Raw genomic sequence first — 27,094 nt, forward strand, 5'->3', positions numbered from 1 at the left:
CATTAACCGCAGTCAGGCCCCACAACCTATAGCAATCCTGCCTTTACTTTCTCTTTTTTTTTATTTTTCTAAATACTCTAAGCTATTCGATATTTAAATTAATAGTCAGATGCAGGTTCTTCATTCTACTATGTAAAGAAGAATAATCATAAGAGAGATCATTAGAACATTTTTGCAAAATACCATTGAAATAACATAGCCTTCTGTTGGGGACTTCAATGCTGCCTCCACTAAGTAGTTATCTGTGACCTGTAGACTCCAATGCTGCCTCCAGTAAGTAGTTATCTACATCCTTGGAGACTTCAATGCTGCCTCCACTAAGTAGTTATCTGTGACCTGGAGACTCCAATGCTGCCTCCAGTAAGTAGTTATCTATATCCCTGGGAACTAAAATGCTTCCTCCAGTAAGCAGTTATCTACATCCCTGGAGACTTCAATGCTGCCTCCACTAAGTAGTTATCTACATCCCTGGAGACTTCAATGCTGTCTCAACTAAGTAGTTATCTGTGACCTGGAGACTCCAATGCTGCCTCCACTAAGTAGTTATCTTCATCCCTGGAGACTTAAATGCTGTCTCCACTTAGTAGTTATCTGTGTCCTGGAGACTTCAATGCTCCCTCCACTAAGTAGTTATTTGTGTCCTGGAGACTCCAATGCTCCCTCCACTAAGTAGTTATCTGTGACCTGGAGACTCCAATGCTGCCTCCAGTAAGTAGTTATTTACATCCCTGGAGACTTTAATGCTGTCTCCACTAAGTAGTTATCTGTGTCCTAGAGACTTCAATGCTGCCTCCAGTAAGTAGTTATCTGTGTCCTGGAGACTCCAATGCTGCCTCCAGTTAGTAGTTATCTACACCCCTGGAGACTTCAATGCTGTCTCCACTAAGTAGTTATCTGTGACCTGGAGGCTTCAATGTTGCCTCCACTAAGTAGTTATCTGTGACCTGGAGACTCCAATACTACATTCAGTAAGTAGTTATCTATATCCTTGGGAACTCCAATGCTGCCACTAGTAAGTAGTTATCTACATCCCTCGAGACTTCAATGCTGCCTCCAGTAAGTAGTTATCTACATCCCTCAAGACTTCAATGCTGCCTCCAGTAAGTAGTTATCTATATTCATGGAGATATCAATGCTGTCTCCACTAAGTAGTTATCTGTGTCCTGGAGACTCCAATGCTTCCTCCGGTAAGTAGTTATCTACCTCCCTGGTGACGTCAATGCTGCCTCCGGTAAGTTGTTATCTATATACCTGGAGACTCCAATGCTGTCTTCAGTAAGTAGTTATCTGTGTTCCTGAAGACTTCAATGCTGCCTCCAGTAAGTAGTTATCCATATCCCTGGAGACTTCAATGCTGCCTCCAGTAAGTAGTTATCCATATTCCTGGAGAACTGAATGCTGTCTTTCTTTAGTAAGTAGTTATCCATATTCCTGGAGAACTGAATGCTGCCTCCAGTAAGTAGTTATCCATATTCCTGGAGAACTGAATGCTGCCTCCAGTAAGTAGTTATCCATATTCCTGGAGAACTGAATGCTGTCTTTCTTTAGTAAGTAGTTATCCATATTCCTGGAGAACTGAATGCTGCCTCCAGTAAGTAGTTATCCATATTCCTGGAGAACTGAATGCTGCCTCCAGTAAGTAGTTATCCATATTCCTGGAGAACTGAATGCTGCCTCCAGTAAGTAGTTATCAATATTCCTGGAGAACTGAATGCTGTCTTCAGTAAGTAGTTATCTGTGTTCCTGGAGACTTCAATGCTGCCTCCAGTAAGTAGTTATCCATATCCCCGAAGACTTCAATGCTGCCTCTAGTCAGTAGTTATCTGTGTTCCTGGAGACTTCAATGCTGTCTCCAGTAAGTAGTTATCCATATTCCTGGAGATTTCAATGTTTCTCTCAGTAAGTAATCTACATTCATGGAGACTTCAATGCTTCTCTCCAGTAAGTAGTTATCCATATTCATGGAGACTTCAATGCTGCCTCCAGCAAGTAGTTATCCATATTCCTGCATATCTTCCTCTTTCCATTGGTGAATTGTTTCGTAAACTGGCCCACCTCAAAGTTTACCCAGCTTGATTAGCTGCATATTGATATATTTACCTGTTTAATAAGGGTTAAGTAGTTTTCTATAACTATATAGATAAGTACTCTTCAGTAAGTAGTTATCTATATACCTGGAAACTTCAATGCAGAACAGTGTTTAGTCTCTATTAAAACACATCAAATATACTGCGGCTTCAGATTAAATCATTAAGGACATAGAACCCTAGACTAAGTTAATGAGTCTTCAATGAATGCCCTGCTCAAGATGTAGGCCTAGGCCAGGTCAGAAGAATCTGGACTTTTAGTATCGAAACCAATGACATACATAATATAAATTGTGGCCTCGGCCTAAATTTTCGAGGGCTGAAGGCAAAGAGTCTATGTCAGTTTCAGTCATGGTATTCCGATGTCAGACATAGGCCTAGGCTAAGGTCAGAAGAATCCAGCCCCGTGGTCTCTACACTACTTTCAGTGCAGTGTGTGTATGTAAACTGTCTTTCACTTCTCATCTGTAGGTTTGGTTGGCGTTGACCTGCTTAAGATGTTCATGATTGACAGGAAAAGCACCAAAAGAAGGAACAAAAAGTTTGTGCATCCTGTTGCTTTACTTTCAAAAACACTTTCATCTCATAATTATATCCTGAGCTGACAGAAAGCTTTATCTGCATCTTATAAACATATATAATAGACTGTAATGGATTTCATTGCTTCGAAAGGAAATTTAAGCTTGGTGAAATGCCAGTCAAATCCAATTTACTCAGAAAATTAAATAACAGGTTAATCATTTGTAGAAGCCTTTTGGCTACCATGTCAAGGGCAACACTAAATTCTGTTAGACCTAAGTGCTGCTGCTTTCTAATCATGAGGAGAATGAATAAGTTAGGTGCTATGACCAAACCAAAACCCCCTCCCAAAAAAACCAAGAACAAGAAACAAGATATTAGAATATCAAGGGTTGACCTTTAAGCTAAGGCAAACAGAACTTATTCGACTGCAGTTCCAGAGCTTTGTAAAAGAGGGGAAAGAATGGTCATGTGACCATTGAAATTTTAGGATTACTGATTTTTCCACACCACATCTCGTGATGAGTGACCTGGGAGGTTGCAGGGCTACCTGAGGATGGAGGGAGGGTGGGACTGGAGGATAGGTAAGGGACGGGGGAGGGTGGCGGCTGGAGAATCAGTAATGGGGGTGGGGGAGCCGTTGGTTAAACGGACTCCCATTTAATTTGATCCTAACGATAAGAAAAGCAAAAATCGACACTGATGCTCAAATCAGGGAAGGGTCAGGATAATACAAAGCTGCAGTTACTGGAATCAGGAACAATGTTTGTTAAACATGAAAAAGAATGAATAACAATTATAGTGGATGTAGCCAAATGAGCTACATGTTCCCTTCAAGATTAGTTTGGTTCTCATTTTCACAAACAAAAAACTAATCCAATTCAGTTTCAATTAAAATTTTATTAAAAATAATAATAGCAAAATGTATCTTGAATTCATTGAACTGACAAATCCACGGGATCATAAATAGTCGACAAAGTCGAGACTGAAGCGACAAGAAATCCAGTCATGAATCCCACGAGACGAAGGACTGATATGAAAACTCATATCGACTGCAAACTATTCCTTGTTATCCACTCTTGGGTTGGTATATAAGGACCATCAGGGTGGTTAAGGTGTGTTGTTACTCGGATGACTCGAGTTAAATACCGGCCAGGGAAATTTCCATCTAGGCTACTCTGGTGAGAAGTGGCTCGAATAAAAAACAAGTATGAGTGACAACACACTGGATACATTAGTTTCTTTATACGTACATCTGGTGGTCTATAATTTTCCCCCAAAGCCTTACATATCGTAACCTGTCAATGGCTATCATAGTTGCCTTTATGAAATTATATTTAAAAGGTCTTGGTATTTGCGGTTTATAATGTCATTACTTTATAAATAGATGGATTGTGTAAATCCAAAGCGTATTTCCATTCAAATAACGTTCTGAAATTGAAACATAATAATGATCTACCATGAACAAAAGTAGGATCCCAGCAAGTGCCTGCACAGCCACACCTGAATGGAACAAAGGTTGACGATTATGGTTAATAAGGAATGAATATGATTTTTACCATTGCTATTTTTATTGCTCTGTTACTATACTATTTTTCTATTTGTTTAACATCGACTCAGTTCACTGGTAATGTGTACTATTATCTGTATATCATTAACATATTGTCTACAGTAGTGATTAGAAAATATGAACATTGGCATCAATAGCTCGACCATTCACATCCGTCGTTACAAGACAAACAGGCTTCATTGCTGTGTTACCAGACCAGTATCGTGAAACAGAAGAGGATGGGGTAAAGGAACACTTTGAGGTAACTAAACCATCCGGCAATATGAATCCATGGTCAAGAGAATTATTTCGAAAAAGCTTAACTAGATGTAGAGCATCCGCAAACACGTATAGTATTTGCTGTTGTCCATTGGATTAATAAAGCACCTTCCTCGTGGTAGCCTAAGGCGAGGTTGAGTTGACGTCACGCTCTCGATCTGGCAGAAGCTTCTTTTGGGTCACCGACTCACCGCTGACAAGACCTCCTATACTCTTTGGACCTTGAGTTGAACAATATTTACAAAATAGTCAATGAAAGAACAAAGCTTTTCACAATAAAACTTAGCACAAATGATTAACAAAATCATTCGTCATTGCTGTTATACACAGCTAACTTGATGTAGAGGAAGGTAACGTTTATATTTTTTAGGAATAATGAAAGAATGATTGTAAGTTATCGTGCGTCGTGGTATTGTTGAGGAGAGAAGAAGAGGCAGTAAAATCTTTACTTTATAATATGTACGTAAAAGCAGTACCAATTCCCATAAAAAATTATACTTAACATAATGATAAAACATGGAATCAAATGCAACACGGTAAAAAAAAACGCTTGCTCGAGTCAGTGTTCGGAGAGAGAGAGAGAGAGAGAGAGAGAGAGAGAGAGAAGAGAACGGCTCTGCCTACCATTGACTTATTAGCTGATCTGGGATGATTATTCCCCCATTTCTTTCACTTACACTCGATCTGCCCAAATCACTTTTATTTTTGTTTCGGTAAAATACCAATCTAGTGATAATTGCTTTTTACGATATTTTTACTACTGTAAAAGTAACTCAGCTCTATACTAAACAAACTGGCGCCGCTTTCAGCTTCTGCATGCCTTTGATTGTAAGTTTAAACGGCTTCCTTGTTAAAAGTTATTTTATTTCTCTTTCTCTTCTTGCATTCTTGACTTATTACTTATTTGTTTGTAAAATCCTCATGTTTGTTTTAAAAGTCTGCCGTTTGCCAACAGTAAGTTGATGTATTGTGGCAAAAGAACCAAGTGTAAACACGCTGATTACCCTCTCTCTCTCTCTCTCTCTCTCTCTCTCTCTCTCTCCTCTCTCTCTCTCTCTCAGACACAATCGGACGCACACATACTATCGATTCCTTTAATTATCTTTGTGAACAGAATGTATTTTGTTATAAACCTTTGCTTACTGCAATCAATTCGGTTTGCTCAAGAGGGTTCCCGTCTCTCCTCCTCCATCCCCCAGCCGGCCGGCGCCATTTTTACCAAACAGTTCGGAAATCGTGCACAGAAAAAATAAAATTTAGAAAATTTTTACTTCATATAACGTACTGTTTCATTACTTTACACTCTTGATTTAACTTTCGAACACATTAATAGAAAAAAATGTGAAAAGGGGGACTTTTTGGGTTGGCTGGAACGAATGATCCTGATACCCTTTATTTCTTATGGGGATATTTGTTTCATATTTCGAACAAATCGTACTTCGAACAGCCTTCTGGAACGGATTAAGTTCGTATGTATGTATATCTACATGTATATAAATTATATATAAACTTATATATGTTGTGACTAAAACACATACGACTTCGCATTCTCTCAGATACTAAGCCCCAAATATCCTTCAATATCGAATTAACTTTACCTTGGGAGTAACTTAGTCCAACAGGGAATTATATATTATAAATATATGATAATTCATCTCCCCTTGCCAGGATTCGAATCTGTGCCTTTTGGTAAAGTGGATTCGATATTAAGGGTAATTATGATTTTATACACACTATAATAAATATATATGTATATATATATATATATATATATATATATATATATATATATATATATATATATATATCGGGTGTGTGTATTGTGTATGTATAATGATATATATATATATATATATATATAATATATATATATATATATATTATATATATACACACACACACACACACACACACATATTATATATATATATATATATATATAATATATATGTGTGTGGGTGTGTGTGTGTGTGTGGTGTGTGTGTGGGTGTGTATACATGAGATATATATATATATATGATTATAGATATAATATATATATATAAATATATATATATTATATATATATATCATATAATAATATATAAATATATATATATATATAGATATATAATATATATATATATATATTTGATATATATATATATATATATATATATAGATATATAATATATATATTTATTATTATATATCTATATATATATATATATATATAATAAATCTATATATATATTTATATATAATACTCTGGTCTATATATATAGACCAGAGCGCCCATAGGCAGCACAAACACACACACACATGCCTAGCACACACGTAGGCGCAAATTGAGACATTCGTATATGCCCATTGATGAGAGAGAGAGAAAGAGAGAGAGAGAGAGAGAGAGTGCTAGGTAGCCGCTCAGCTAATTTGTAAACAATCGAGAAATATTAAACAGCTGCTCAATAATATATAGAAAATAAGAAAGGTCGAGATAGATCGGTTCTTTCATTTTAAATTATAATGTTTTCTGTTCATATTTATATATAAAAAAGTATATAAAATATGCGCAAGTAAATACAAAATAAAAATTTTATCTTAATGTCTAATCTGTAGACGGAATTTGTAGCCTCACCAACTTCATACTATTTATCCATCCATTTTCCAATAAATTTTGATTTTTAAAAAATCTGGCAAGTCATAAAGCTGGATTTATTTTCTGTTTCATTGGCCATGGTACGACTGGCGTGACTCTTTGGTCTCTGTTCTATCGATAAAGTGAAAAGATAGATATATATATATATGTATATATATATATATATATATATATATACATATATATAGATATATATGCTTAAAAAATCGCAGTAGATGCACGTGACTTCATTAAATAATCGAATACCACAGGAAAATGATAGTCAGAAATCCAAGCGCTTTCGTCTTTACTAAGACTAAAGCGCTTGGATTTCCGACTATCATTTCCTATGGTATTCGCTTTTATATATATATATATATATATATATATATATATATATATATATTTACGTATATATATGTTTATACACTATATATACACACATATATATTATATATATATATATAATGTATAATATATATGTGTGTATATATAGTATATATACATATATATATATATATATATATATATATATATATATATATATATATATATAAGCGAATACCACAGGAAAATGATAGTCAGAAATCCAAGCGCTTTCGTCTTAGTAAAGACGAAATCGCTTGGATTTCTGACTATCATTTTCCTGTGGTATTCGCTTATTTAATGAGTCACGTGCATCTACTGCGATTTTTTAAGCATATATATATATATATATATATATATATATATATATATATATATATATATATATATATATATATATGTGTGTGTGTGTGTGTGTGTATATATATATTATCTATCTTTTCACTTTATCGATAGAACAGAGACCAAAGAGTCACGCCAGTCGTACCATGGCCAATGAAACAGAAAATAAATCCAGCTTTATGACTTGCCAGATTTAAAAAAAATCAAAATTCATTGGAAAATGGATGGATAAATAGCCTGAAGTTGGTGAGGCTACAAATTCCGTCTACAGATTAGACATTAAGATAAAATTTTTATTTTTATTTACTTGCGCATATCTGATATACTTTTTTTTTTATATATAAATATGAACAGAAAACATTATGATTTAAAATGAAAGAACCGATCTATCTCGACCTTTCTTATTTTCTATATATTCTTGAGCAGCTGTTTAATATTTCTCGATTGTTTACAAATTAGCTGAGCGGCTACCAAGCACTCTCTCTCTCTCTCTCTCTCTCTCTCATCAATGAGCATATACGAATGTCTCCACTCCTGCTCAATTTGCGCGTACGTGTCTGCACCTGTGTGTGCTGCCTATGGGCGCTCTGGTCTAGGCCGCCGTGCCTATGGGTTTCCACAGTCAGTGTGCGTGAATGAGTATGCGTTCGTTTTGGGTATCTGACAACGTCTCAGTATTGCTGGGTCTCTCTCTCTCTCTCTCTCTCTCTCTCTCTCTCTCTCTCTCTCTGTGTGCGTGTGTGTGTGTGTGTTTGTGTGTGTAAAACCGGTCGCTTAAAACCTAAATCTTACTAGTGATTTATGACACGGCGAGTTTGGTTACCTTCAGTCACTGCTGCATAACAATAAGATGAAATATGGCAAAGGCAGACAGAGACGAAAAAAGTAAGAGAGAGAGAGAGAGACGTTATGTCATGATGAAGAAATAAATTATTCCTTATTTGCATGCAACTCCAGAGTTTTAAGGCACGGAGGTGATGATGATAATGAATTGGGGAAAAAAATGGCAACGCCATCAATTACCCTTAACGCGCAGTTTATAAATCAGACGAGAATTCCAACGAAGCGAGGTACCATAACGTAAAACAAGCACCCTCATGTCGAGAATCATAACAAGGCAACAGCAGAGACAACAAGAACAGCAACAGCAGCAGGTAAACCAAATTCCTCCCAAGCGATGATAAATGAGACACGCCTACGGGACCAACTCTAGAGATCCCATTTTCATTCGCCCAAACTGCGGGGAGTCTTTTGCCGGCCATAAATTAAGCTTTCCATGACTGTAAGGATGCTATACGAGACGGGAGTCGAGAATTTAAAACCCCCGCTCCTCCGAGCGACCCCTGAAGGGGGAAATAGACGGCTATCCTAAATACGAGAACCCTAACGACGACGCAAATGGGCTCTATACACACCCCATGCTTGTATATGTAGACGCACTTTTCACGCGCCGGGGAAATTTCATTTTAAACATCGGCTGCAAGCGATACGGCTCCCGACTTGTAAACATACAAACACACGACTCCAGCAGCAGTGAGATTAACATGCATATTGACCTTTAAAGCAGCGCCTTCTTGGCGAGGAATCGTAAACAAACCCCTCTCGCAAAGTAGTCGGTAAACGTTAGTCGTCTGAGATAGATAAGTTAAAGTAGGCCGTAAGTAAGAAAATTTAATTCAGGTCATATTACTGTCTACACGCCATAACTGCGCCATAACTGCGATCTATAGATTATTTCTATTTTAAAGGCAAATGAAAACTAGTATTAAAGTGTTACAAATATTGAGCATTATAAAATATTACATGGTGAACAAGTCGACCTCACACCTCGACTGAATATCAGACCCACTCTAACTCCTAGCGTCACACCAAGGTATGCAACGTAGAAGTTCAAAATGAACTATTTTACATTCAAACGACACAGACGTCTATACACGTACATATAGATATGTGCGTCTGTGTGTATAATTCAGAAAGCACTTTTAATAACAACGAAGAAATTATTCACAACTTTCACAGCTCCTGGAAATACGCCACAAATGTGTCAGAAAATTTCGGGAAAACTTTCTTGAAAAAAGTTTTAAAAATGACGTCCTGAAGTCGGGATGGAGAGGATTGCAAGAGGTCAAGCGTGTTGCAGCAATATTTGTTGTTATAACAACAAGAATCTACAACCATCAAAGGGGATCGCGTGTAATAGGTAAAAGTCTTTGGACGTGAGTGCCACTTCAAGCAAGACGGATGGAGGAAAGCCTGGCCTCAATTACTTCCAGAGGAGGAGGAGGAGGAGGAGGAGGAGGAGGAGAAAGATAAATACTCTTCCTGATTCAAGCACAAAACGTCTCGTTCATATGGATGAAAGTCAGGCGCTGATGGGATTTGTGCACGAAAGGATGCTACGCGACGTTTATTCCATTAATGAGGGAAATTTATTCCTCCCAGATCACAACATTAAGAAGCCATTCATTACCAAGAAAATGCAAAATTAGAACATTATTTTCTAAAGCAAGGCAAATCGCGGACACGAAAGCACTCCTCTTTCTTGCCTTTTCCCTATTACCGCTACGTTTATCACTGTGCTCCATCAAACATGATCGCTCATGGTGTACGTGCAACTTACACAGCTTAACACATCTGCTCGGACTTGCTCCTCCTCTCTTAGTCTGGTTCTAGGCAGTCTTCCCCCCCTCCCCCCCTTATCTGCACTCATGTGGTCTTCTCAGAGCCAGCGTAGCTCTAACGCTCTCGCTCTCGACCCTTCTCTTTCCTTTGGATGAAAGACTGAAACTGTGAAGATCACTGGAATGAAACAACACCCCTTCCCCAACCTACGCACAGTTCCCTTCACGTTCCGAGGGAGGGGTCGATCTTTTGGGTGTACTATATCAGGCTCGTTAAAAGAACTAATGTTAACATGTTTTCAGTATCTTGAGTTTGTTTGTTTGTTTGCATAGTGTTTTTACGTTGCATGGAACCAGTGGTCATTCAGCAACGGGACCAACGACTTTCCGTGACTTCCGAACCACGTCGAAGGTGAACTTCTATCACCAGAAATACACATCTCTAACTCCTCAAAAGAATGCCCGAGAATCGAACTTTCAAAATCTTGAGGCAAAATTTACATATTCTGTTACGTAGACGTCTTGCGTCGCAGTTTATTGACCTCCCTCGATAAGTGTGAATGTCATTTTAGATGAGTTTGGCCTACTACTTGACGTCATTGATATATTTGCTGTGGTTTTTTTTTTCATCTGTGTGATTTTAATCTATGGGTGGATGATCCCACCAGTGATGGTGTTGAAAAGCGTTCAATGATCTATTTGAGTCGCATCGTCTTGTAAACAATATAAACCTCCTCCACTACAATAAGTCGTCACACGTTAAACCTATTTATAGTTCTGTGTGATGCTGTAAATCACAGTGTTATTAATATAAAAGTTTAGCAGAGATGTACGATTTGTCTAGTGCAAAGTCTGATTACTTATTTACCAATGAGAAAATGGAGTGATGAAAAAGCTGAAGTACAAAAACCAATCTAGTTTCTCCCCCGTTGAATTTTTAGACAGTAACCCAGGTAATACAGGAGGATTCTCAAAATCTCGTCTTTCCTCAGCCGTGACAAGTTCAGAGCCCTTATCCGCAGCTCCCAGATTATACAACAGTTCAGAGCCCTTAGATAATACAAGAAGCTTTCTCTTGAGCTGGAGCCGATTGAGAATTTGAAGACTTTCAAAACGAAACTTAAAACCCTTTTGCCTAATCGATGCTATGATATGGAATATCAAACAGTAAATGTGGAATATGCAGTATGATCAAATACATCTGGTGAAATAAACTGTTACTTGGATAATGGAGGTCCTCCAAACGTTTTCGGAAGTGGTGCGGGACCTGAATAAGCAGTCAATAAGTAAGAAGTAACAAGTAAGTATTTCTTCTACTATATTTTAAGATGGCTTATCAAAAGGACTCTTTCTACGCACGCAATAACAAGGAGACAAAATTTGCCCTGTTCATACCTTCAAGTAGGTAACTGAGACATAGACTGCGTATCTCCGGGACAGACTTCAAGCAAGGCAATGAAAGCAAACTATACGTAACTCCTGAAGAATGACTGTCACCACTCACCACTGGGTAATCTCCGTATACACTCTGATGAGTGAAGCAGTAGAAAAAACTCTTGGGGTTGATGTCCGAGTGCAGCTCGCCCATCCGAACCACAGGAGCCACGATTTGGGCGTCGCTGAGGATCTCGAGAATCTGGTCGCGAGCCTCCTCGTCGCTGTTCATCGACATCTGGTCCTCCCATGGGGTGTACTGGTTGACAACGGAGGCGAAGATGTTCTGGGTCTGGAAAAGGGGGAGAGAGCGTTTTAAGAGCAAGGCAACGAACCGATAGTTACAAAGGAAGCAAAGAGAAAGGGGAAAGAAAATGTACGAGAGAAAGTAAAGTGCACTGAAAAAAACATTGATTTTTAAATACCATTATAATACGTAGTATAAAAAGTGATGGCAAAACTGGACACTGAAAGACCATGGGATAAATAAAAGAATGAAATTGAAAAGAGAGGGGGAGGGAAAAGAATAGAATGAAGGCTCGGAAGGGGGACGGGGAAGGAAAGGGTAAATCAACGTGGTCGGAAAAAATTAAACGAACTAGTAAGAGGGGAGGGGGTGATGTGAAATCCTGCGGAGAGAAAGTGTGAAAAAATGAAGGTCTAAAGGAAAAATGAAGGATGTTCCCAAATCAATGACTAAATATGAAATTGATTGGGATGTCAGGATATAACATTCTAGCATAAGATAATTTAGGGGATTATTGAAGACTATATTAATTCAAGAGCAATAGACGCTGTTGACTTAGCAACATTTAATACTGTTTATAGCAACGTTTAATACGGTTTCTAGCAACATTAGATCAGAATAAATGCAACACGTAAACTGCCTCGATTAAAAAGTACTTTTGCCTAGAGTGTAGATTGTAAAAAACAACGACTACTTTACTTCTTACATAAACTAACCAATGAAATCTAATAAGACGTCTACATCGAATAACACGCTCATTTTGAGGTACTGAACATTATAAAATACTGTTTACATTCTTATAATAATGTGCGCATGTTTATACATAATATATATCCATCCGCAAACCCAAACCCACACACAATATATATATATATATATATATATATATATATATATGTGTGTGTGTGTGTGTGTGTGTGTATGTATAATTAATATATATATATATTATATATATATATACACACAATACATAAAATGTATCAATATATATATATAAATATAATATAGCGCATACACATATATATCATATGTTTTTTAAATGGCCTAAAGGCTCACATGTATCTAATTTGTCCTTTGGGGAGATTTGCATTATAAGAAAATATCTTTTTTTCCCTCAACCAAACGGAACGCCCAGAAGCAAATAACAGAAAAATTTATGAACTACCGTCAGCCTACAGTTTCTCCACCAGTGAACGCTTATATTCAATATTAATGAAAGTAAACACGAGTCAAGACACCCCGCCACCCTCCCCCCAGGACACTGATGTTGAATTTCTATATGGAATGCAACGTGATATTAGTTTTCCTTTGTCGGAAGAATATGTTTTTTTCCCCAAGAGATAATATCAAGAGTAGACACGTCCCTATGTAATGTCATGTCAAATCTGGAGTAACGGTCCTGTCTTTTGTCCATTATCATCCTGACAACATCCTCAAAATACCAGGTAATGCGAGAAAAACCACTGATCGTTAACGTGTATCTCACGACCAAGCACCAAAACATTGAACTTGACTCGCTTGTCAGTGAAATTGTTTTTAATCACCAAAGTAATTGTAGGACCATGTCAAGATTAGCGAACCCACTATTTTTCAAGACAATATAAACCACTTTGATTTATAATATACACACATATATATAATACATAATTATATATAGTATATAATTTACACACACACACATTATATATAGGTCTATATATATAATATATATATGTGTGTATGTATGTATGTATGTATGTATATATATATATATATATATATATATATATATATATATATATATATATATATATATATATATAAATTTCAAGATTAGCGAACCATATTTTTCAAGACAATATAAAACCACTTTGACTTTGATAATATACACACACACCACATATATATATATATATATATATATATATATATGTATATATATTGTATGTATTGTATGGTTATGTTAGTAGTATGTATGTATGTATGTATGTATATATATATATATATATATATATATATATATGTATATAAATTTCAAGATTAGCGAACCCACTATTTTTCAAGACAATATAAACCACTTTGATTATAATATAACACACATATATATAATACATAAGTATATATAGTATATAATTTACACACACACACACACACACACACATAATATTATATATACTATTATATATCTAGATATATATGTATGTATGTATGTTGTATGTATGTATGTATGTATTATATATATTATATATATATATATATATATATATATATAATATCATATATATATATATATATATATATATATATATATATATATCTATCATAAATAATATATATATATTCATAATAGATATATTATATATTTATATATACATATATATAATATATTAAATTATATATAAATTTATAAATTTATATATTATAATTTAGTATATATATAAATTTATATATTATAATTTCTATTATATATGATATATATATTATATATAAAATACATTATAATATTATATAATACATCTCATATAATATATATATTTTTATATATATATAATATATATATATTAATATATATATATATATATATATATATATATATATATATATATATTATATATGTGTATAAATAAAAGTGTTATAATACTGTCTTGAAAAATAGTGGGTTCGCTAATTTTGACACGATCCTAATTTTCTAATGTGAAGAACGCCGATTATGGTATGAAAACAGATATATGATTTAGATTGGAGAAACCGAATATTTCCATAGGTTGTGGGATCAACGTGTTCGCAAAGCAAAAATCACTCGTGAAAGGCTACGAAAGGACAATTAAGGCAGCAATTATGTATTAAATGGTTAAGTACCATCAAGATTGGAAACGGTAAAGTGTTCATGGTTTCCTGATGTTACAGAATAAAACATGTCAGAAATCAAAACCCCTATTTTTTTTTTTTAATTAACCCAAGTATGTTTGAAGGAATATGGAAAGATTTCCCTTCTACACCTGCTTGTTTACTTAAAACGTTAACAGTTACAAACCCCATAATTCGCAGTGACAATTTTCGTGTGTTTGCTGGTTACTCTGCAATCATTTCCCGTATCATTGAAAGGTAGATCTAAGTATTAACTCTGCGTTGGGTATTTCTTGGGAAATTACAGTTTCCTACAGTATTTGGATTGCTTATTAAAAATTTACCATTATTTTGGGGGGTCGACTGTAAGTAATTAACCCCCAGGGGCTAGTAGGCTACTAAACGCGGTGAAATACATTTGACGCCCCAATCCCTGGTGGCTTTCGTTTTAACGGGAAAGTTCCTTGCAGTTAGTGCGGAGTTATTGATAGAATTACCCATAGAAAAATCATCTCAAGAAAAATGAACGAGGCGTGTAATGAGATAACTAATCTTTACTTCAGGTGAGCCTGATCTACCACCTGAAGCAAAAACTACTTTAGGTGAGCCTGATCTACCTCCTAAAGCAAAAGCTACTTTAGGTGAGCCTGATCTACCTCCTAAAGCAAAAGCTACTTTAGGTGAGCCTGATCTACCTCCTGAAGCAAAAGCTACTTTAGGTGAGCCTGATCTACCTCCTGAAGCAAAAGCTACTTTAGGTGAGCCTGATCTTTACCTCCTAAGGCAAAAAGCTACTTTAGGTGAGCCTGATCTACCTCCTGAAGCAAGAGCTACTTTAGGTGAGCCTCATCTACCTCCTGAAGCAAAAGCTACTTTAGGTGAGCCTGATGCTCCTCCTGAAGTAAAAGCTACTTTAGGTGAGCCTGATCTACCACCTGAAGCAAAAGCTACATTAGGCAAGCCTGATCTACCTCCTGAAGCAAAAGCTACTTTAGATGAGCCTGATGCACCTCCTGAAGCAAAAGCTACTTTAGGTGAGCCTCATCTACCACCTGAAGCAAAAGCTACTTTAGGTGAGCCTGATCTAGCTCCTGAAGCAAAAGCTACTTTAGGTGAGCCTGATCTGCCACCTGAAGCAAAACCCTCTTTAGGTGAGCCTGATCTACCACCTGAAGCAAAACCCTCTTTAGGTGAGCCTGATCTACCACCTGAAGCAAAAGCTACTTTAGGTGAGCCTGATCTGCCTCCTGAAGCAAAACCCTCTTTAGGTGAGCCTGATCTACCACCTGAAGCAAAAGCTACATTAGGTGAGCCTGATCTGCCACCTGAAGCAAAACCCTCTTTAGGTGATCCTGATCTACCACCTGAAGCAAAAGCTACTTTAGGTGAGCCTGATCTACCTCCTGAAGCAAAAGCTACTTTAGGTGAGCCTGATGCACCTCCTGAAGCAAAAGCTACTTTAGGTGAGCCTGATCTACCACCTGAAGCAAAAGATACTTTAGGTGTGCCTAATCTACCTCCTGAAGCAAAAGCTACTTTAGGTGAGCCTGATCTGCCACCTGAAGCAAAACGCTCTTTAGGTGAGCCTGATCTACCACCTGAAGCAAAAGCTACTTTAGGTGAGCCTGATCTACCTCCTGAAGAAAAAGCTACTTTAGGTGAGCCTGATCTACCTCCTGAAGAAAAAGCTACTTTAGGTGAGCCTGATCTACCTCCTGAAGAAAAAGCTTCTTTAGGTGAGCCTGATCTACCTCCTGAAGCAAAAGCTACTTTGGGTGAGCCTGATCTACCTCCTGAAGCAAAAGCTACTTTAGGTGAGCCTGATCTACCACCTGAAGCAAAAGCTACTTTAGGTGAGCCTGATGCACCTCCTGAAGAAAAAGCTACTTTAGGTGAGCCTGATCTACCTCCTGAAGCAAAAGCTACTTTAGGTGAGCCTGATCTGCCTCCTGAAGCAAAAGCTACTTTAGGTGAGCCTAATCTACCTCCTGAGGTAAAAGCTACTTTAGGTAAGCCTGATCTACCACCTGAAGCAAAAGCTACTTTAGGTGAGCCTAATCTACCCCCTGAAGCAAAAGCTACTTTAGGTGAGCCTGATCTGCCACCTGAGGCAAGACCCTCTTTAGGTGAGCCTCATCTACCACCTGAAGCAAAAGCTACTTTAGGTGAGCCTGATCTGCCTTCTGAAGCAAAAGCTACTTTAGGTGAGCCTAATCTACCACCTGAAGCAAAAGCTACTTTAGGTGAGCCTGACTGCTGAAACAAAAGCTTTCTTTTAGGTGAGCTGATCTACCACCTGAAGCAAAACCTACTTTAAGTGAGCCTGATCTACCACCTGAAGCAAAATCCTCTTTAGGTGAGCCTGATCTACCTCCTGAAGCAAAAGCTACTTTAGGTGTGCCTGATCTACCTCCTGAAACAAAAGCTACTTTAGGTGAGCCTGATCTACCACCTGAAGCAAAAGCTACTTAAGGTGAGCCTGATCTACCACCTAAAGCAAAAGCTACTTTAGGTGAGTCTGATGCACCTCCTGAAGCAAAAGCAACTTTAGGTTGGCCTGATCTACCACCTGAAGCAAAAGCTACTTTAGGTGAGCCTGATCTACCTCTTGAAGGAAAAGCTACTTTAGGTGAGCCTGATCTACCACCTGAAGCAAAACCCTCTTTAGGTGAGCCTGATCTACCACCTGAAGCAAAAGCTACTTTAAGTGAGCCTGATCTACCACCTGAAGGAAAAGCTACTTTAGGTGAGGCTGATCTACCTCATAAAGCAAAAGTTACTTTAGGTGAGCCTGATCTACCTCCTAAAGCAAAAGCTACTTTAGGTGAGCCTGATCTACCTCCTGAAGAAAAACCCTCTTTAGGTGAGCCTGAGCTACCACCTGAAGCAAAAGCTACTTTAAGTGAGCCTGATCTACCACCTGAAGCAAAAGCTACTTTAGGTGAGGCTGATCTACCTCCTAAAGCAAAAGTTACTTTAGGTGAGCCTGATCTACCTCCTGAAAAAAAGCTACTTTCGTTGAGCCTGATCTACCTCCTGAAGCAAAAGCTACTTTAGGTGAGCCTCATCTACCACCTTAAGCAAAAGCTACTTTAGGTGAGCCTGATCTACCTCCTGAAGCAAAAGCTACTTTAGGTGAGCCTGATCTACCACCTGAAGCAAAAGCTACTTTAGGTGAGCCTGATCTACCTCCTGAAGCAAAAGCTACTTTAGTTGAGCCTGATCTACCTCCTGAAGCAAAAGCTACTTTAGGTGAGCCGGATCTACCTCCTGAAGAAAAAGCTACTTTAGGTGAGCCTGATCTACCACCTGAAGCAAAAGCTACTTTAGGTGAGCCTAATCTACCGCCTGAAGCAAAAGCTACTTAAGGTGAGCCTGATCTGCCACCTGAAGCAAAACCCTCTTTAGGTAAGCCTGATCTACCACCTGAAGCAAAAGCTACTTTAGGTGAGCCTGATCTGCCTCCTGAAGCAAAAGCTACTTTAGGTGAGCCTGATCTACCACCTGAAGCAAAAGCTACTTTAGGTGAGCCTGATCTGCCTCATGAAACAAAAGCTACTTTAGGTGAGCCTGATCTACCACCTGAAGCAAAACCTACTTTAGGTGAGCCTGATCTACCACCTGAAGCAAAATCCTCTTTAGGTGAGCCTGATCTACCTCCTGAAGCAAAAGCTACTTTAGGTGAGCCTGCTCTACCTCCTGAAGCAAAAGCTACTTTAGGTGAGTCTGATCTACCACCTGAAGCAAAAGCTACTTAAGGTGAGCCTGATCTACCACCTGAAGCAAAAGCTACTTTAGGTGAGCCTGATGCACCTCCTGAAGCAAAAGCAACTTTAGGTGGGCCTGATCTACCACCTGAAGCAAAAGCTACTTTAGGTGAGCCTGATCTACCTCTTGAAGGAAAAGCTACTTTAGGCGAGCCTGATCTACCACCTGAAGCAAAACCCTATTTAGGTGAGCCTGATCTACCACCTGAAGCAAAAGCTACTTTAGGTGAGCCTAATCTACCTCCTGAAGCAAAAACTACTTTAGGTGAGCCTGATCTACCTCCTGAAGCAAAAGCTACTTTAGGTGAGCCTGATCTACCTCCTGAAGAAAAAGCTACTTTAGGTGAGCCTCATCTACTACCTGAAGCAAAAGCTACTTTAGGTGAGCCTGATCTATCACCTGAAGCAAAAGCTACTTTAGGTGAGCCTGATCTACCTCCTGAGCAAAAGCTACTTTAGGGTGAGCCTGGATCTTACCACCTGGAAGCAAAAAGCCTACTTTAGGGGTTGAGGCTGATCTACCTTGAAGCCAAAAGCTTACTCCCCTAGGTGAGCCTGATCTAAGTCTGAAAGGAAAAGGATACTTTAGGTGAGCCGATCTACCTCCTGAAGAAAAGGCTACTTTAGGTGAGCCTGAATCTACCACCTAAAGCAAAAGCTACTTTAGGTGAGCCTGATACTACCACCTGAAGCAAAAGCAAAATACTTTAGGTGAGCCAAAATGGATCTACCTCCTTGAGCAAAAGCTATTTTAGGTGAGTCTGATCTACCACCTGAAGCAAAATCTACTTTAGGTGAGGCTGATCTACCTCCTAAAGCAAAAGCTACTTTAGGTGAGCCTGATCTACCACCTGAAGCAAAAGCTACTTTAGGTGAGCCTAATCTACCACCTGAAGCAAAAGCTACTTTAGGTGAGCATGATCTACCACCTGAAGCAAAAGCTACTTTAGGTGAGCCTAATCTACCACCTGAAGCAAAAGCTACTTTAGGTGAGCCTGATCTACCTCCTGAGCAAAAGCTATTTTAGGTGAGTCTGATCTACCACCTGAAGCAAAATCTACTTTAGGTGAGGCTGATCTACCTCCTAAAGCAAAAGCTACTTTAGGTGAGCCTGATCTACCACCTGAAGCAAAAGCTACATTAGGCAAGCCTGATCTACCTCCTGAAGCAAAAGCTACTTTAGGTGAGCCTGATCTACCACCTGAAGCAAAAGCTACTTTAGGTGAGCCTAATCTACCACCTGAAGCAAAAGCTACTTTAGGTGAGCATGATCTACCTCCTGAAGCAAAAGCTACTTTAGGTGAGCCTCATCTACCACCTTAAGCAAAAGCTACTTTAGGTGAGCCTCATCTACCACCTGAAGCAAAACCTCTCTAGGTGAGCCTCATCTACCACCTGAAGCAAAACGCACTTTAGGTGAGCCTCATCTACTACATGAAGCAAAACCCTCTTTAGGTGAGCCTCATCTACCACCTGAAGAAAAACCCACTTTAGGCGAGCCTCATCTACCACCTGAGCAAAACCCACTCTAGGTGAGTCTCATCTACCACCTGAAGCAAAAATCACTTTAGGTGAGCCTCATCTACCACCTGAAGCAAAACCCACTTTAGGTGAGCCTCATCTACTATATTATATTATTAATATAATATATTATCTATATAATATAATCTAATATATATATATATATATAATATCCACAGGGAGCAGGAGCAGGATTCCGACGCGTTTCGCATTCACCAGAATGCATCTTCAGGGTCTGTATGATAAATAATGACTAATATAAATTAAATTGATTTGAAAATAGTCTAAAAATTATTTACAAACTAGTTAAAATGAAAACCGAAACTTCACACACAGATAAAAATACACTAACAATTGATAAAACAACACGAGAAGTTAAAAGCACATACGTTAGTTAAAAGTTCAGATAGAAAGTTAAAACAAAAAACTAAATAAATAAATTAGTAAAATACAAAGTTAAAAAATATTTGAGGAGCACTGGGGGTCGACCTACCATGGTAAGAGATAAATAAAAACTAAAAGAATGTACACAGAAACATAGGCTTAAGAAAGATACAAGGGGGTGGAGGTGGTCTGGTTGTTCAACTGCGGAACAAGTTGTTAATAAAAAGGCTCTCCAGGATCAACAGTTCATTTGGGCTGGAGGTTTGACCAATAATAATAAAATCCTCATATTTAATATCAACTTTACATTTTTTGCTATGTTCACGTATACTAGACTGTTCGGGGTTTGATATTGAACATCCAGTACGGAAACTAACTCCCTTGTGGCAGTCTATGCGAACCCTCATCATCCTCTGAGAAGAACCCACGTAAGTTCCCAGACTACATCTGGGACAAGAATATTTGTACACTATACCAGAGGACATGAGGGGGCATAAACGATCTTTAAATTTAAACATGGATCCAATTGTTAATGGATTGACAGGAATGAGTTTTACCTTTAATGCGCCAAAGTATTTTTGTACGATTTTTGTAAATTCGGCCCTAAAGGAATCATCATGTAAATATGGGAATCGGGCATAAAAAGGAAGCTTTGGAACATTAATTTCATTGGTGTTGGTGCAAAACTCTTTATTAAGGACCTTGTAAATAATTCTGTTGACGAGCTTGGTGGGAAAGCAGTTATTCTTAAAATATGCTAAAAGAAAGGCAATTTCTTTATGAAATACATGCCAGTTAGACGTAAGGGAGACGGCTTATATACAAGGGTAAAAATTGAGTTAGATTTAAAATTACTAAAACAAAAGCTATGAAAATTCGTTCCCAAACCTGTAAATGTCTTTTTCCCACCAAGCTCGTCAACAGAATTATTTACAAGGTCCTTAATAAAGAGTTTTGCACCAACACCAATGAAATTAATGTTCCAAAGCTTCCTTTTTATGCCCGATTCCCATATTTACACGATGATTCCTTTAGGGCCGAATTTACAAAAATCGTACAAAAATACTTTGGCGCATTAAAGGTAAAACTCATTCCTGTCAATCCATTAACAATTGGATCCATGTTTAAATTTAAAGATCGTTTATGCCCCCTCATGTCCTCTGGTATAGTGTACAAATATTCTTGTCCCAGATGTAGTCTGGGAACTTACGTGGGTTCTTCTCAGAGGATGATGAGGGTTCGCATAGACTGCCACAAGGGAGTTAGTTTCCGTATTGGATGTTCAATATCAAACCCCGAACAGTCCAGTATACGTGAACATAGCAAAAAATGTAAAGTTGATATTAAATATGAAGATTTTATTATTGTTGGTCAAACCTCCAGCCCAAATGAACTATTGATCCTGGAGAGCCTTTTTATTAAACAACTTGTTCCAAATTTGAACAACCAGACCACCTCCACCCCCTTGTATCTTTCTTAAGCCTATGTGTCTGTGTACATTCTTTTAGTTTTTATTTATCTCTTACCATGGTAGGTCGACCCCCAGTGCTCCTCAAATATTTTTTTAACTTTGTATTTTACTAATTTATTTATTTAGTTTTTTGTTTTAACTTTCTATCTGAACTTTTAACTAACGTATGTGCTTTTAACTTCTCGTGTTGTTTTATCAATTGTTAGTGTATTTTTATCTGTGTGTGTGAAGTTTCGGTTTTCATTTTAACTAGTTTGTAAATAATTTTTAGACTATTTTCAAATCAATTTAATTTATATTAGTCATTATTTATCATACAGACCCTGAAGATGCATTCTGCTGAATGCGAAACGCGTCGGAATAAAGTGAAAATACTTCGCCATGTTTGTTCCTGCTCCTACTCCCTGGTGCATTTTACACTTTGGCTGACTCGCCTGCTTTCTCCGTTTCGTATATATATATATATATATATATATATATATATAAATATATATACATATATATAATATAATATATATATATATATCTATCTATTATAATATCTATATATATAAATCCATTGATCTAGAAGAAAGTTAAAATAAGATGTCGAGCGCTTTCGTGTTCTCACATCTCCACAGGGTCAAAAGTCAAGATGTGAGAACACGAAAGCACTGTTCAACATCTTGTTTTAATGCTTGAATAACACGTTAATAGATATATGAGGCCCGAGCCAATAGTAATATTGAAAAAAAAAAAAAAATTATTAGTTCCATATCAGAGATAAGAAATGAACCAGTAAAGATACAAAATTATAGTTCTCAAAAATATGTATGAATGTCTTAATGAAAAATTTCCCTGCTTAAATATCGCTGGATTTCCAGGTAGTCGTGTCGTATGATAGGTGTTCTGTAGACACTAGATATAAAAAAAAGGGCTTGCTTTCAAGACACACAGTCATTGAAGAATTTTCCAGTTAAATTGTGCTAAATCATATCATTAGATTATAATTCAGTTTATTGCTCAGAACTTGAAATGTCTCAAGTTGCTTCAAACGTGAAACGCGTCTTTGACTTTTACATAGAAAACCCTGTTGTCCAAATTCGACCTTTTTGTGAATACTTCCGCAGCAACCCTTGGGCTTCAGACACTGCTCTATTTCCATCCTGTTCTCGAGACGGTGCCAGGTACAAAACCTCCAAATATTGGCTCGACTCTCCTTAATTGACTGATTTGTGGCTATTAAAACTGGCATCACAACATCTAGGTTATTGATTTGGTTAGTTCTCTTTGAAGGAGTTAGATGCGTCAAAGGTTTACTTCACGTAATAGCGTCATATCCGCCTCATACTAGAAGCTGAGAGTCAGCCTTACAGATTATTTCTCTTTTCCAACCGTTCCCTTTGCAACCGAGAGCATGCATGCTCGCTCAAGCTCCGACCAGTGTTCCACATTCAAGCTGCAAAGAATGGGAATACATGCAATGCTGACCTTTCGTACATTCGAGCTTTCAGTGGTATGAAGTGTCACCTGGGGCCCCTGGTTCGCTTGGCATTTCAATAGAGAAATAAGTTGTCTCTTATCTATTTCTTTCTAGAGCTTATATGTCATCTTTAGCTGTTCTGTCATCAAAAGTATTGGCGTTGTGTACTCTTTCTTATCTCTCGCAGAATATGCCGGAATCACCGTTTCACAAGTTATGATCTGACGGCAATCTGTGACAAAATAACGCATCTCACCCATTAAGGAAATAAAAAATGCAAACACTGACAAAATCAAGAATATTTTTTACTTATTGAAAATCCAACGCGTAAACACATCTTTGATTTTTTCCTACCGCTCTCGTCTAAGTTCGTGCAATAACACGCCGTCAGTGAAATAACAGGAAGTCTGGAACAATTTAGCGTTTATTAAGGCAGTTAAAAAATATGGGAGGTTAAAAGCTAAATCAAGCCTTTATAACGTTGAAGGAGATATGTATCTTCAGCATCCATGTCTTTGTAATGCCATAACAAAAACTATTTACTGATTAATTAATTGGGTTTGTAAATTCATAAAAGGATTTTAATGAAGACTTGACACCTGTAAATTTCAATATTTTTTTCAACTCCTTACCTATTTACGATGAGGATGTCACTACCGTTTTTCTTGAGGTTTTCTTATTTACCCAAGTAAAAAGTGTATGTATGAGGTAAAACGAGAGTGTATATCTCAACACAGCGATTACAGAAAGAAGAGTACAGGAACGTCAATAATTTCAAAGTATCGGAAGAACATACAAAAGAGAGGAGGGCAATGAAATAGACAAAACGCCGAGCCCAAAGAGGCCACTAACGAACGCTTCAAAAGCTATGTTCCATCACCTCCCGCACTCATCACCCCGGTCGAACAAGTTCTGAGGCCCCCAAAATATGCATGAGGACCTGGAGAGCACAAGTTAAGTGGGGGGCTCACTCGCCAGGCACAATGCCAAGCGCGTTGATTCTCTTTTGCTCGGAAATTTGCATACGCGCTGTAATCGTCAGGTGCGGGATGTCTGTTCATTTGTAGATTATATGCCGATCTGACGTTGTTGTCCAGATAATCTCGTAAGCTCCTCAGAGGATTACAGTAACAGACAAATGCGAGAGGACGAAGAATTCTCAGGCAGAAACTCCCATGGAAGTGGGAACATTTAAAGAGATGTTACGCGCAAAGTGATGCCAAGTGACTGTACACTCGCGTTCAGGCAAGAACCCAAGTGGTGTTCTTTTTTTGTGGGTGCGCGCGTACGCGTGTGGGCGTGGGTGTGGCTTGGACGATATAAGTTTAGTTGAGAATGGTTTGCTGCCGTAAGACAACGACGACATATAGTATACATATTAAATTTCTCTTCAACTTCAAATAGATAACGTTACTGAAATATTGAAATCTAAACGCTATGTTCTTCTATTTCGTATATTTCCACGTGAGCCCGAGAGAGGAGATAGTTTGACAGATTAAATTCCATAAACATTTGGTTTGAGACGTTAGCTAGAGACAGGACAGAATAAATCGCGGAGGAAAAAACGAGTGGGGCAGACCTCCATAATATTTCATAACCACCTCAGCTCTCTAATATCTAAGCTCGCTAAACCCATAACTTACCCGGCAGCCAAAGCTTCACGTCACCGTCTCACACAAGAGAAGGTTTTGGTAAGGACAAGGAACATTTATTTGAACTGCTCAAGTTTAGAAAATCATGAGCAAATTTGCAAGAATTGGCCCATGAGTGCCCAGAAATCAGCGAAAATAAAAAGTAATGCAATTAAGCCGCATGCATAGGGAATAAAAATTTTCAGAAAAGTGGCTTTCAACATACAATAGTGAGACAGACTAACCCTCTCTGGTCTTGGCCGTAAATATCTTTGTTAAAACTTTATATATCGTCTGCTAAACGTAGCCAATCCATGGAGTGTTCTTTTTTATTTGACCTCTATATATTAAAGAAAACGTAATCCCCCAGACGCAATCCATAATCTACCCCCGAAAATAATTTTCAAAACTACGCCAAAAATCCGGCTTCTCTATGGCGACGAGACTGGCTCTTTCCGCCAGCTTGTTTCCCAGGTGAAAGTTGCCTCTCGCTAGTTACTGGCGTTGTTTCCACTCACGTGTTTGTAACACTGTCACCAAGTCGCCATGCAGCCCAAGATTTGATTTAGAAGTAATTGATGATCTTCCCTCAGAACCGGTGTATCATTTTTCTGACTCTGAGCCACAAAGTTTTCACTGTAATCCACATATGAAAAAAAGTCATCGTATTATTGATAAGCTAGCTGCGTTCAATCACCTGATGAAATCGAGACCATCTTATCTACACAATTCAGAATGATGCCAGCTTGTAAAATAACAATGAATTATTCCTAATTTTACAAAATAAATCCTTTATGAAATATCACACACACACACCACACACACTACACACACACACACACACACACACACACATATATATATATATATATATAATATATATATATATATATATATATATATATCCTATTAATAATATATTTATTCAATGTAAATAAAAAATGCAGAAAAATACAATTTTACTGACAGAACCGTAATACATAAATTTGAAACAATCCTATTGAATTGGCATTATCGTACAGGGGATTATATTGACCCAGATATACTTACTTATTAACAAGTGTGCGAATCCATATGCCCACCCTGCAGACCCCACTGACCAACTTTCTTGATAGTGAAAATGAACAGGGGAAAAAATGGATAGGGGTAAAAATAGATATGGGGGAAATGCAGAGGGAAAAATGGACAGGGGTACAAATGGATAGGGAAAAAATGGACAGGGGTAAAAGAGGACATGAGGAAAAATGGATAGGGTTAAAAAACGACCGTGGAAAAAAATTGGACAGGCGGGAAAAATGGACAGCGAAAAATTGAAAACAGTAAAAGGACAGGAGGAAAATGGTAAAAATGGATAAAGTTAAAAACAGACAGGGGTAAAAATGGATAGGAGGAAATATGGATAGGGGGAAAATAGACGGGTAACAATGGACAGGGGTAAAATGAAGTAGTAAAAATGGATAGGGGGAAATATGGACAGGGGAAAAATTGACAGGGGTAAAATGAAGTGGTAAAAATGGATAGGGGGAAATATGGATAGGGAGAAAAATGGACACAGGTAAAAATGGACAGACGGGAAAAATGGACAGGGGGAAAATTGATAAGGGTAAAAATGGACAGGGGGAAAATGGAAAGGGGTATAAATGGATAGGGAAATATTGGATGGGGGAAAATGGACAGGGGAAACATGGAGTGGTAAAAATGAATAAAGGTAAAAATGGATAGGGGGAAAAATTGACGGGGGGGGGGGGGGAAAAGAAGGGGTAAAATTGACAAGGAGAAAAATGGACTGGGGTTAAAATGGACAGGGGGAAAAATGGACGGGAAAAATGGAAAGGAGAGGGGGAAATTTCCATGGGGAAAAATGGATAGGGGTAAAAATTGGATCTTGTCATGTACAGCTGAATATGTTTCACTGATAACTTGTGTACAATCATATTATATTTACAAATTACTTGAGAAAATTATATGTAA

The 27,094-nt window shown here is 37.7% G+C and overlaps 1 protein-coding gene across 1 annotated transcript in view; it reads right to left on the reverse strand.

Annotated features, from left to right (window-relative positions):
* The window catches only part of LOC135224611 (mucin-2-like), a 122,275-nt gene that overhangs the window by 29,456 nt on the left and 65,725 nt on the right, over positions 1-27,094 (reverse strand). Inside the window, 1 exon segment of the mRNA XM_064263783.1 lies at positions 11,885-12,106. Within this exon segment, the coding sequence (XP_064119853.1) occupies positions 11,885-12,106 (222 nt within the window).

This window comes from Macrobrachium nipponense, chromosome 12 (assembly GCF_015104395.2).
Source record: "Macrobrachium nipponense isolate FS-2020 chromosome 12, ASM1510439v2, whole genome shotgun sequence".
Lineage (NCBI taxonomy): Eukaryota > Metazoa > Arthropoda > Malacostraca > Decapoda > Palaemonidae > Macrobrachium > Macrobrachium nipponense.